At 59.7% G+C, this 11,748-nt stretch overlaps 1 protein-coding gene across 2 annotated transcripts; it reads left to right on the top strand.

Annotated features, from left to right (window-relative positions):
- Positions 1–6,635: 6,635 nt before the first annotated feature.
- LOC113976792 (cytochrome b561) lies at positions 6,636–10,880 on the top strand. 2 transcript variants are annotated; one of them, XM_027702329.1, is made up of 6 exons: positions 6,636–6,712; positions 8,640–8,846; positions 9,059–9,157; positions 9,230–9,333; positions 9,406–9,563; positions 10,126–10,880. In XM_027702329.1, exons 2-6 carry the CDS (start codon positions 8,645–8,647, stop codon positions 10,322–10,324), a joined length of 762 nt encoding a protein of 253 aa, XP_027558130.1. In that variant the 5' UTR covers positions 6,636–6,712; positions 8,640–8,644; the 3' UTR covers positions 10,325–10,880. The 2 variants fall into 2 exon arrangements, with proteins under 2 accessions (XP_027558130.1, XP_027558131.1); XM_027702330.1 differs by lacking the exon at positions 6,636–6,712 and adding an exon at positions 7,676–7,834.
- Positions 10,881–11,748: the final 868 nt, after the last annotated feature.

Genomic DNA, 11,748 nt, shown 5'->3' with positions numbered 1-11,748 from the left:
TTCCCCACCAGTCACAGCTCTGTGGGAAGTCCAGTTTACTGGGAAGCTGGAGAAAAATGGTTGGTTTGGCTCCAATTTGGCTGGAGCCCAAGCGCCGATGAATGGAGATTTCCTGCGCCCCTCCAGCCTCCGTTTCCAGCTGCCCCAGGGAGGGGTTTTCCCGGCTCTGGGTTGTTGTGGTGGAGCCTCCGGCACCAGTGGGGATTTTGGGAGAGCAGCGAGGCTGAAACAGTCTGTGCAGTGTCACTGGTATCCGGGAATCCCAGCCAGGGAGGGCTTTTCCAAGGTGGATGTGCCCAGTGGATGATTCTGCAGGGGAAGGGCAGCTCTCTGTCACTTCACACATGAGCATCTCCCAGGGCTGCTGCAAGAGGGGCTGCTGCTGCTGCTGCTGCTGCTGCTGCTGCTGCTGCTGCAGGACTTTGTGCTGGGGAAGAGGTTCCTCTTCAACGACTGCATCTTCAAGGGTGCCCACGGCTCTGTGTCATCCATGCTATAAAACTCCAGCTGGGATCAGGCAGAAAAACATCCCGCATGAAGGAGAGCGCTGGCAGGTGATGCGACTGTTGGCCCAGGAAGGCAGAGCTGGCAGATGCCCGCTGGTGCCTCCGTGCTGCTCCAAATCCATGCTGGGGCACCAAGGATGGGCTCAGAGACCCCCATGGGCACCCTGCGGAGCAGGAGGATCCATCCCTGCTCTCCTCACCCCTCTCAGGGGTGCTGGGATGGGTCACGGGCACCCATCTGCTCCCAGCATGCAGGGTACCCAGGGCTGCCAGCACCGCGGACCAGAGGGACGGGAATACCGAGGGATGTGAGAAATGCGTTGCCACGGAGACGGATGCTGAACCGCTTGGGGGGACGCGGGCTCGGGCGACGCCGGGCGAGACGTGGCATCCCCAGCGACTGCCCTGGCCCAGGAGGAGGCTTCCCATCATTTTTCATCGCCATCATCCCCGTGTGGAGACTTTGTCCTCCCCCTGCCCGGGCGCGTGTGCGCGGACACGTGTGCGATGGCCGGACTGTCACCGCGGTGCCTCACGCGAGGAGGAGCACGACTTGCCCTCGGCGTTTCGGATCAGCTCCTTGGCTTGTCAGACCTGCAAAACCTCCCTGCCCACAGTGCTGGAAGGGGCACTCACTGGTGCAACCCAGAATCCCCAAAATAAGGAAATACGGAGTTTTGACAGCAAGTGTTTCTTAGGGGAGATGCAAGGTATTGTCCATGGTGGTGGTGTGATGGGAGAGGGTGAGCAGCGGTGGTGGAGCAAAGGAGCAGGGATTTGGGGATGGTCCAGGTGCTGGCTGGGAAGATTTTGTGATTTATCTGGGTATATCCCAGCCCTAAGACTTCTGCCTGGGGATGCTCTAGATCATTTTCCCCTTCTTTTATTATAAACCACATTTTTGGCTTCCCCATTCATTTCTCAAAGGGTCCAAGGGTGCTTCAAAACTTCTGACTGAGGAACCAAGGAGCTTCTGGAGGGGAGAGAAAGGATTCCCCTCTGGTGAGAAAGGATTCCTTCCTGATTTAAACCTAAAAAGAACTTTTTTTAATTGAATGTGTAGCCTCGTGTGTCACTCTTCCTGGTGGCTGTGGTTTGGTGGCCACGGCGACTCCTGTGCCCCTTGGTACGAATCACTGCGTGGAGAATTTTCTCCTCCCTCTCCAGACCCCGAGTTTAAAGGCTGTTGCTTTATTTACTGATGAATTCAATCAATTATCATAGTGTATAATTCACTAAGCCGCTTTCCCAGCTGTGGTGACGCTGCCGTGAGGGAGACGGGAAAAAACACTTCTCCAGTCCAAATTTTTCATCTAAACAAACAGCTTTTATTCTGATCTTCTCAAAAAAATGAAAGGAACGCCCCAAGCAACTGGAATTTTTGCCATTTATTTCAGACCTGTGATTGCTAAAATAATTTTGAACCGTTACAGTAACTATTGAGGCCGGTGCAGCCCCTCGATGTCACCTGGGTTTGGGGACTGTGACAGCAGGAGGGGCCCAGGAGTCCTCACTCCTGCTGTCTGACTGCAAAAGGTCTCAGCAGAGGGGTTTTGCAACGCTGTGGGGCTGTTTACAGCTTTTCCCTGGATGAGGGATGTTTAAAGCCTGGTGAGTCCCCTCCCCGTGGGGATGGGGTACGATGGGACCTCACCCCGCCCCGGGGCAGCGAATGCTGCTTTATCACCGAAAGTGCACACTCAGTGGGATGAAGAAAAGCTTCTCAGCAGAAAGCTCCTTATCATCACAGTTTTCACCCCACCCCAAAGACAACAATTTACAGCACAGTCCTGCCCTAGGACAGGGGTTCATTGTTCCAGGAAAAAGCTGATCCTGGTGCAGGTGTGATGACACATGTGACCCAGGTTGGCAGCATGGGGCAGCCCCAGGGGGACCATGTGTTTTGCCCAGCTGGGCAGCTCCGTGGTGGACCAGAGGTGGATGGGAAGGGGATGGAGACGTGGTTTCCACCATCAGAGCTCTTCAGCCTTAATCCTCAGATTGGGATGGGTGCCAGCAGCCCAGGCACGTGCCCACTGCAAGGGGGGCCCCAAGGATGTGCAATGACAGTACAAGGTCCTGGATATGCAGCGTGCCGGAGGCAGTGGTGGGTTTAGGGCCCCTAAATGATGCCCAAGTTTTGGGAGGGTCCTAAACAAATGCAAGACCCCGATAGTCCAGCCCCTGGGGAGCCACCAGCCACGGTGCAGGAGATGTGCACAGTGCCAGGCACGCTGCCAGGAGTGTCACAGGGCAAGATGTAAAAACTTCCCTGGCCAGAAACCATCCCTAGTTCTTCGTCCTTCATCCTTCATCTGTCCTCCTTCATCCCTCCTCCCTCCTCCTTCATCTCTCATCCTTCATCCCTCCTCCCTCCTCCTTCAGTCCCCATCCTTCATCCCCCCATCCTCGCCAGCCAGCCAGCGCCGGGCACTGATACAAGGTGAGCAAAGAGGCCAATGAGTTCCCTCTGCAACTGTCAGCAAATAAAACATGGCAAAGTCCATTATTCCCCCTGCTGGTTTTTTTTCCCCCCTCTTCTTTAATAACCGAAAACAATCCCAGCCCTCAGGCGAGCGAGCGTGACTGTTCTGGGAGCATTAATCATCCCCTGGGAGCCCAGCGCGGGTTATCGCTGCTGTTTATCCAGCCTGCTATTAAAAAACCACCATAAACGCGCCTTCAGCGTCTTCTGAAAGAGATTAAGTGTTTGCACGGGCTGTGCCGTGATCCTATCGCCCGCCCCGCTCAGCAAAGTTCTGATGCTGGCAGGGAGGAGGGACAGGGTGACTTAATTGCTGCCAGGAGGAGAACCAGAGCCTTTTCCAGCTGATTCACAGCCTGGGAAGGAGCCAAGTTCTTTGTCCCAGCTGGGAATCACCTATTTTTCAGCCTTCCCAGCACACCAGGGAATTGGGGATCAACCCCCCTGATGAGATGCAGTGCTTAGTCCTGAGCCACCCCTCAGCCACCCTCTTGGCAGCCACAGAGCCCTCCAACGTGACTGCTATTTTTTTTTCTTATATTTGGTGAAAAACTGTCCATTTTGCCCCAAGTTTGGGGTTTCTCGCGGAACAGCAGTAGCTGAGGTTGTTTCAGGCAGCAGCTCGGCTCCTCTGAGGCAGCTGGGCTCTTCAATCGCAGTTCTCCAGAGAGGCATCTTGCAAATTAGCATTTCTTAGCAATAAAAATTTGATTTAAGAAGGAGACCAAAAAAAAAAAAACCAAACCACACACACACACACCAACAACTCAAAACCAACCAACCAAAAAAAGTTAGATCAGCAAAATGGTAATTTGATAATCTGTGGCGGAGGGAAGGGAAAACACCTGCACCAGGGTAGGGGGAGCAGTTGGGGAAGGACAGGAACTGCTGGTTTTACCATGAATTATCAGTTGATGGTGCTCCTACCAATCCCCGGGTGCCTCATGACAAAGCTGGAGCAGGTGCCAGGCTGATAACTGGGGAGCTGGAGCAGCACCCGCTGAGCCACTTCAGCTCACTGATCTGAAGGAAGCTGTGCGAGCCTCGAACATCCCTGAGCATCCCATAGCATTCCAGAGCATCCCTGGGCAGCCACAAGCATCCCTGAACATCCCAGCAAAACTCCACGCATCCCTGAGCATCCCTGAGCAGCCACAAGCATCCCTGAACATCTCAGTGAAACCCCAAGCATCCCTGAGCATCCCATAGCATCCCTGAACATCTCTGAGCAGCCACAAGCATCCCTGAGCATCCCAGAGAAGCCCCAAGCACCCCTGAACATCCCTGACCATCTCTGAACATCCCTGAGCAGTCTCGAGCAGCCCCAAGCATCCCTGAGCAGCTCCAAGCATCCTTTGGCATTCCTGAGCAGCACCAAACAGTCCTGAGCATTCCTGACCATCCCTGAGCACCCCTGAGGAGTCCCAAGCACCCCTTGGCCCTGCAGATCCACACCAGGGCAGCCAGCACTGGCTCTGCTCCCCGACGGGCACGTTCCCATCCCGGCAGTGCCGGCAGGATTTCATTACCACCAGCTCAGGGAAAGCTCAGGCAGATTTAATAAAGCCTTTATGCCCCTGGCAATGCCTTTAATTAAAGAGCTGGTTACAAATGGCTGCTGCTCCCTGGTAAGAGGAATTCAGCAGTGAAGGGGCTCGTTTGTCCTTGGATTGGCTGCCACCGAGGCCCCTCAGCAAACACAGCCATTGTCCCTGCTGTGTGGATGGGACAAGATCCATGTCCATGTGATCCCGAAGGACTGAGGGCAGCTCTGTCTCTTTGGCTGCTGGAAGTTGAGATAGTTCAGCTGGACACATTTATAAACATTTCTAAAGCTGTTTGGTATTGGGTTACAAAGTGCTGCTCTCAGCAGGGTGAAGCTTTATGTCTTACCAAGTATCCTAAAGGATGAACCCCCAAATCTCATCCCCTTCAAAGGCTTTTCCAAGGCTCTCAGCTGGGCCGTGGTGGAGGGAATCCTGCCCTTGCTCTGCCCAGCTATGACCATCCTGTACCAGCCACATCAGCCTGTCCCAGCCATGGCACAGCCTGAGGGCTCAAGGTGTGCAGTTTATGGTGGCTTTTATGACTTTAGCAGATTAACTCTGGTAATTCATTTCCTGATCAGTGATAAAGCCCGAGGAGAGGCTGGAAGGTGATAGTGGATCCTCTGGCAGGGCCGTATCCCACTTACCAGCCCCCACTTCCTGCTGACACGGGATTCTTCCTATGGGCAAAGCTCCAGGGTGGTGGCTCCAGGACTCTGCCCTGGGCTGCAGGGGGGCCTGGACTTTGCTGTTGGTGTGTCAGGTCTCCATCAGGCTCCGGGACCGCACTGAGATTTCAGCTCTGCTGGATCCCACCATGGTGGTGAGTTTGCAGTTCGTGAGGTTTGTGCCCCACGGAACAAGTCCCTGGTGGAGGTGGGAGGGAGGAGAATGTGAGGGGGATGTTGTGGGGAACTTCAGCAGGGGCTTTGGGGTGTCTTTGCTCAGGGGGTCTGGGTGGGTGAGAGCAGCCCAAGGGAAGGCCTGGGGAGGCAGCTCTGCACCCCTACACAGACGGTTACACCTGATCTCCTGCACCAGGGGAGCACCAGATCCCACCAGCCACTCCAGGTCCCAAGATACTCTGACTCTCATGGGTGATCTGGGGCAGAGGGTGCTCCGGTCCCTTTGGGGATGCAGCCTCAAGGATGCTGCCTATCCCAGCCGGTCCGTACCTGGTCCCTCTGGCTCCCACGGGTGATCCAGGGCCGAGGATGTTCCAGGTTCTCCAGGCGGGCGGTCCCTCCCTCCCCAGGGCGCTGCGCGCCGCGGGCTCCTGGTGACATCTAGTGGTGTCACACACAGGGACAGACACAGGGACAGACACAGGGACACACGGACACACAGACACAGGGACAGACACAGGGACACGGACATCAGACGGACACGGACACCAGACGGACACAGACTCTGCCGGGAGTACGGGAGCGGTCCGGGGGTGATGCTCACCCCGGTGCTCAGCGCTGCATCCCCCGGGGGTCCCGCAGCCGGGTCAGGAGGAGCCGGGATGGAGACACTCCCCATCTCCCCCCATTTCCCCTTATATCCCTTCTCCAGGCTTTTCTCCCGCAGGGATATCCCATGGGGAGCACAAGATGTGCCCGGCGGTGCTGGGGGGTCTCCTGTGGGGCAGATCGGGGTTGGGGGTCCCTGGGAACACGTCACTCCTCTGCCATCCCCTGACCCACAGGCCCATCCAAGAAGGGGATGTTTCCCAGTGTGTCCCCCCAGTGCTGCCGGGGGTGCAGGGACGAGCCAGACCCACACAAGGCCCAAACACAAATTGAATGGTGGCAAAGCTCCCGTGCAGGGGACAGTCCCTGGGGCTGATCCAGTGGGGTTTGGGGGGCCCTGATTTTGAGATGGGGTGTCACAGGATGCAGGGGCTCGGGTGGGTGCCTGGCACAGATGAAGGGGGGTGACACACACTGCCAGTGACTCAGTTCCTTGGGGACTGTGCCCGGAATACACAGATCCCCCTTTCACGGTGATCCCCCCTCTCAGTTTTGCAGCCCCCCTCCCCGCCCCGCCTGCAGTGACACCCTCCCTCTGCAGCCACGCTGGGGGTGCAGCCCCCCCTCGCTTTGCCATCACTCCGTTGCCGTGCCAACTGTCCCTGCTCAGACACTGTCACTGCTGGGCCTGGCGCAGGCAGCACCACCCGGCACCCACAGGTAGGGTTGGGGGCCCGGGGGGGCTGCGTGGGTGTCCATCTCCAACCCCCCTCAATACATCTCTCAGGTCCCCCCCCAGCTACGAACTGGAGCGAGCCCCCTCCCCTGCATGAGCCCACAGCCCCCCTCGAGAGCAGAGACCCTTCCTGAGGCCCCCCCAGCCTGCCGGGCTGTGGGATGTGCTCACGGCATCCCCCTCCCGGGACCACCGCGGGGGGAGGTTTAGGCAGAGGAACGCCCTCCTCCCCTCAAAAAAAATGGGGAGCACTTGGGAGAGGGGGACCGGGCTTGTGTTTGGGGATGTAGGGAGGGCAGAGCCGTGGCTGGGAGGGGACAGGCACGTCCCTGTCCTGGGATGGCTGGAGAAAGGGTTTGCTCACTTCCAGCTTTCCTGGTACTCAGTTGTGGCTAACAGGCAACTTGGAAGATCCCATTCCCAACAAATATCCGTGTCCCACTGCCAGTTGCCGTGGTTGGGGGGGTCATTCCCTGCCCCTCCATCCTCAGTGCTGTTGGGGACTGGGTTGACCCCCGTGTGAGTGCCGGCAGGGTCAGATGTTTGCATCTGGTGGGGGGAGGATGTGTGGGCAGGACCAGGGTACTCGGGCAACCATTTGGGACGCCCACAGGTACCAGCAGCCCCATGGCGTGGTGAGGGTTTGGGGGTGGCTGTTGTGCTGCGAGAGGAGCCTGTGCCTGTGCCAGATGCCCCCCCCCTCCCCAGCCTGGTCCCCCTGCCCGTCCCACAGAGCACCCCATGGCCCCGGGCAGTGAAGCTGGACACGGGCAGGCAGCCTTTGCAGTGCAACTTAATGGGATAAACCAATTCCCTTAACCCACTTATCTGGCTGATCCAATAAAGGTGGCTGGGAATAAAGTGTGTGCGTGGTCTTAATGCATCCTACATCCCCCCCCCCACCTCCACTCTCCCCCCGGTCCTGATAGCACTGTGGGTCTGTCTGCCGGGTGCTCCTCCCCAGAGGCAGCAGGGCTGGGGCACGGGGGGGATCCTGGGGCTGGGACCTGCTGGCTCTGGGTGACGAGGACGAGGAGAGGTGGCTTGGCAGTGGTGGAGGTGGCTCTGATCCATCGGGGGATAACCCAGCACAAAGCCTGACGCAGGTGCAGGGGGGGTTTGGGGGCTGTGGGGTGGGGGTCTGGTGTGGCCGTGGTTGGGTAGCACGTGTCTGTCCCTCCTCCCCCCCCCAGCACGGGGGTTCACTCAGCCCCATGTCCCCAAGGGCCATTGCTTTTGTCACAGAGGGGGTCCCCAGCAGTGTTGCTCATCCCTTGGCTGCCTTCCTATGTCAGGGTCTGGGGGTCGTTGTGGGGCTCTGGGGGTGGGTGAGCTGGGGAGGGGGCGAGGGTGGGACATGGGATGGGCATGGAGTGGGAGGGATGGAGATGGAGGGACGGGGAGGGATGGAGGGATGGGGATGGAGGGAAGGGGATGGAGGAACAAGGACGGAGGGACAGGCATGGAGGGACAAGGGTGGAGGGCTGGGGATGGGGCAATGGTGTGGTTAGAGGGCTGGGGCAGGAGAAATGGGGCAGGCAGGGCATAGGCAGGAGCACGCAGGTGCAGGAGGGTTGGGAAGAAGGACTGGAGCAGAGTGAAAGGGATAGGAGGGTTGGGAAGAAGGACAGGAGCAGGCAGGGGCAGGAGGGCAGAAGCTGGCAGCAGGAGGGTTGGGAGGAAGGACAGGAGCAGGAACAGGGGCAGGAGCACAGGGACGGGTGTGCCGTGGCCGCCGGGAGCCACTTCCAGGTGCGGGTGACGCAGCCACACCAGGAAGCTCCGGCTCCGGGCAGGTGAGGGCGGGGCGGAGGTGCCGGACCCTGCCCACAGCAGGACCCTGCCCCAGGTCCGGCCGGGACCCCGCGGGGCCCCCGCGGCTCCGCTGCCCGCTGCTCTGTGTCCCCGCAGGCTCCATGGACGGGGCGCCGCCGCCCGCCCGCCCCGCCGGGCTCTCGGCGTTCGTGGCCGTGTCGCAGCTGCTCGGCCTGACCCTCCTGGCCACCACGGGCGCCTGGCTGGGCCGGTACCGGGGCGGCGTGGCCTGGCACAGCCCCCTGCAGTTCAACGCCCACCCCCTGTGCATGGTGCTGGGCATGGTGTTCCTGCAAGGTGACGGTGAGCAGGGCGGCGGGACGGTCCCGGCTGCAGCCCCCAAAAACGCCCTGGAGCTGCAGCCGGGCAGGGAGAGAAGGGGACAAAGCGGTGATAAATGACACAGGGAAGATGCTCCAGGACCGCCTCCCCACCTGCGTGTGGCACCCCGGGGCGACGCGGGGTGCGGGGAGGCGGGGGACCCCCGGGGATGCTCATGTGTGCTCTCTCCGCAGCTCTCCTGGTGTACCGGGTGTTCAGGCACGAAGCCAAGCGCTCCACCAAGGCCCTGCACGCGGTGCTGCACGGCCTGGCCCTGCTCATCGCCCTCGTGGGTGAGCGCCGGGCTGGGGAGGCTGGGGGGGGCAGGATGTGACCCTGGTGTGCTGACGGGCTCCTCTCCACAGGCATCATCGCCGTCTTCGAGTCCCACCGGGCCAAGGGCACCCCTGACATGTACAGCCTGCACTCCTGGTGTGGGATGGCCGCCTTCGTGCTCTACCTCCTGCAGGTGAGGGCTGGGGAGCCCCCCCCGGGGGATAAAGGGCCTCTTCAGCACCTGTGACACCCCCTGTCCCCACAGTGGCTCTTGGGCTGCGGTTTCTTCCTGTTCCCCGGTGCCTCCTTCTCGCTGCGAGGCCGGTACAAGCCCCAGCACATCTTCTGTGGCATCGCCCTCTTCATCCTCTCCATCGCCTCCTGCTTGCTGGGCATCACTGAGATGCTCCTCTTCAAAATCAGGTGGGTGACCAAGCTGGGGGGAGAGGGTGGCCCCCCAGACCGCCCTGACCCCCAGCAATTGGCTGCTCCAGCCCCCTGGGTCAGAGTCTGGCCCCTGCTCAGGCTGCAGCTCTTAAATCTCCCCTGGAGGCCTTTAGTTCTGCTGCTGCTGAGTCACTTCCCAGATGATGTTTAACAAGGGCTGGATCCTGTGACAGGTTTCTTTGGGGATGGGAATACATTACCAGTGTCACCTCCCTGCAGCTGGGTGTTTGCAGAACCTTCCGGGGACACTCACGTCCCCGAGGCCTCTGCCCTTGCAGCTGCAGGACACAGTGATGTCCCCAGTGGGTTTCCCCCCAGCCCCAGGACTATGGGGACAGGGCCAAGGGGCACCCCAGGAGTCATGTCCCTCTGGCTGGGGCAGCACATCTGGCAGGGAAGCTGCTGAGCTGCCAACAGTCCCACCAGAGGACTGTGCTGTCACCGAGAGTGAAGGATGAGGATGAGGAGGGGCTCCCAGCCAAGGGAGGGACAGACCACCCAAACCCCAGGGCTTGAGTATCCCACTCCATCCATGCAGCGACTCCTACAGCCACTTTGTGCCCGAGGGCGTCCTGGCCAACACCCTGGGGGTGATGTTGGTGGCCTTCGGGCTGGTGGTGGGCTACGTGGTGACACGGGAGGAGTGGAAGCGCCCGCCGCTGGCCGAGGAGCTGGCCCTCTCCATGGACTTCAAGACCCTGACGGAGGGAGAGAGCCCAGGTGGTGGCAACCAGTGACACCCCCAGCTCCCTGATCCCTGGCACGGGCTCCTCATGGTGTCAGGGTGATGAGGACAGCTGGGGAAGGACACGCTCTTGGTGCAATGCTGCCCACTGGACTCAGCCTTGCTTGGCCTTAATCCTCCTCAGCTCTGCCCTGCGCAGCCCCCGGTGCCCCCCGAGCCTGCCCCAGCCCTGTGGGGATGGCAGTGCCACAAGCAGGGGGTGGAAGTGGTGCTGGGGCACAAAGGAGGGGGGTCTCCAGGCTCTGCCCTGCTCTGAGGACGAGGGCAGGAGCACAGATTTCCCTGCTGTGAGCAGCCCAATCCCACAGCCTGTTCCCAGTGCCCATGGGCAGAGGGGATGTTTGGGATTTCCCACTCCCTGGGGATTTCCCATGCCCTCCAGCACAGCCACACATGGGGGCTGCTCCCCATGAACAGCTCCCAGGGGGGTTGGAGTGACCCGGTGTCTGTGCAGGTTCAGCAGCTTCGTGTCCGAAATGTTTTCCCCTCGCGTGAGATGTGTCGTCTGCTCAGTGGATGCTCCCAACGTAATAAATGTTTGCAGCTAACCCCTCCTCCTCCTGTCTGTACCCCCCCCAATCATCGTTTCAGGGGACCCCTGAGCTCCCACATGCCGAGGGTGGCTGGGAGAGGAGCCACCCAAGGGGCTGGGGAAGGTGGGTGGGTGGGAGTTTGGAGTGGGATTGTCCTGTCTGGCGCTGCAGAGCTCAGTGGTGGCTGTGTGAGGGATCCCGTGGGGACATCTCCAGGATCTGGCCATGCACTGATGTGCCTGTGGAAGAGGGGGAGACCCACTGCAACAAGGAGGTGCATCCCTGAGATGGGAGCTCATCTCTGTGGAAAGCAGCCCCCTTCTGGGTTACAGCACAGGCAGCTGTGGGGGTGAAGCTCCAACATCCCAGTGCTCCAAAGCAAACACAGACCCCAGCAAAGCCCAAACTGGGGGATTTTGCTCACCACAGCCCCCATATGCCACATCCTTCCAGCGTGGTGTGTCCAGCTCAGCCTGGCACTGGAGGATGGATGGTCACAGCTGTGAGGGGTGTTTGGCTGCAAAACTGAGCCCTGGGCTCGGCAGGGATGAAGTGAAGGGACCCTCAGGGTCTCGGGAGCTGCAGGGCTCCAGTGTCCACAGCACCAGGCTGTGCTTTCCCAACTTAACCCAGAAACCTTGTGAGGGTGGGGAGGCCCTGGCACAGGGTGCCCAGAGAAGCTGTGGCTGCCCCTGGATCCCTGGAAGTGTCCAAGGCCAGGTTGGATAAATTTGGAACAACCTGGGCTAATGGAAGCTGTCCCTGCCCATGGCAGGGGGATGGAGCTGGATGGGCTTTAAGGTCCCTTCCAACCCAAACCATTCTGTGATTCTATGATGATGAAAACTCTCTGATGGAGTTCCCTCATCTATTTTATTACAAT

Source organism: Neopelma chrysocephalum, unplaced genomic scaffold (genome assembly GCF_003984885.1).
Source record: "Neopelma chrysocephalum unplaced genomic scaffold, ASM398488v2 Primary Assembly neopelma1_182, whole genome shotgun sequence".
NCBI classification, from domain to species: domain Eukaryota; kingdom Metazoa; phylum Chordata; class Aves; order Passeriformes; family Pipridae; genus Neopelma; species Neopelma chrysocephalum.
Note: the sequence above shows the minus strand (reverse complement) of the source record. Positions and strands in the feature narration are given on the sequence as shown.

What these genes read in the sequence shown, in the direction of transcription:
- LOC113976792 (XM_027702329.1), top strand. Translation starts at nt 8,645, where the DNA reads ATGGACGGGGCGCCGCCGCCCGCCCGCCCCGCCGGGCTCTCGGCGTTC. An exon ending in CCTGCTCATCGCCCTCGTGG is followed by an intron (nt 9,158 to 9,229) that starts GTGAGCGCCGGG and finishes TCCTCTCCACAG; the next exon opens with GCATCATCGCCGTCTTCGAG. An exon ending in TCGTGCTCTACCTCCTGCAG is followed by an intron (nt 9,334 to 9,405) that starts GTGAGGGCTGGG and finishes CTGTCCCCACAG; the next exon opens with TGGCTCTTGGGCTGCGGTTT.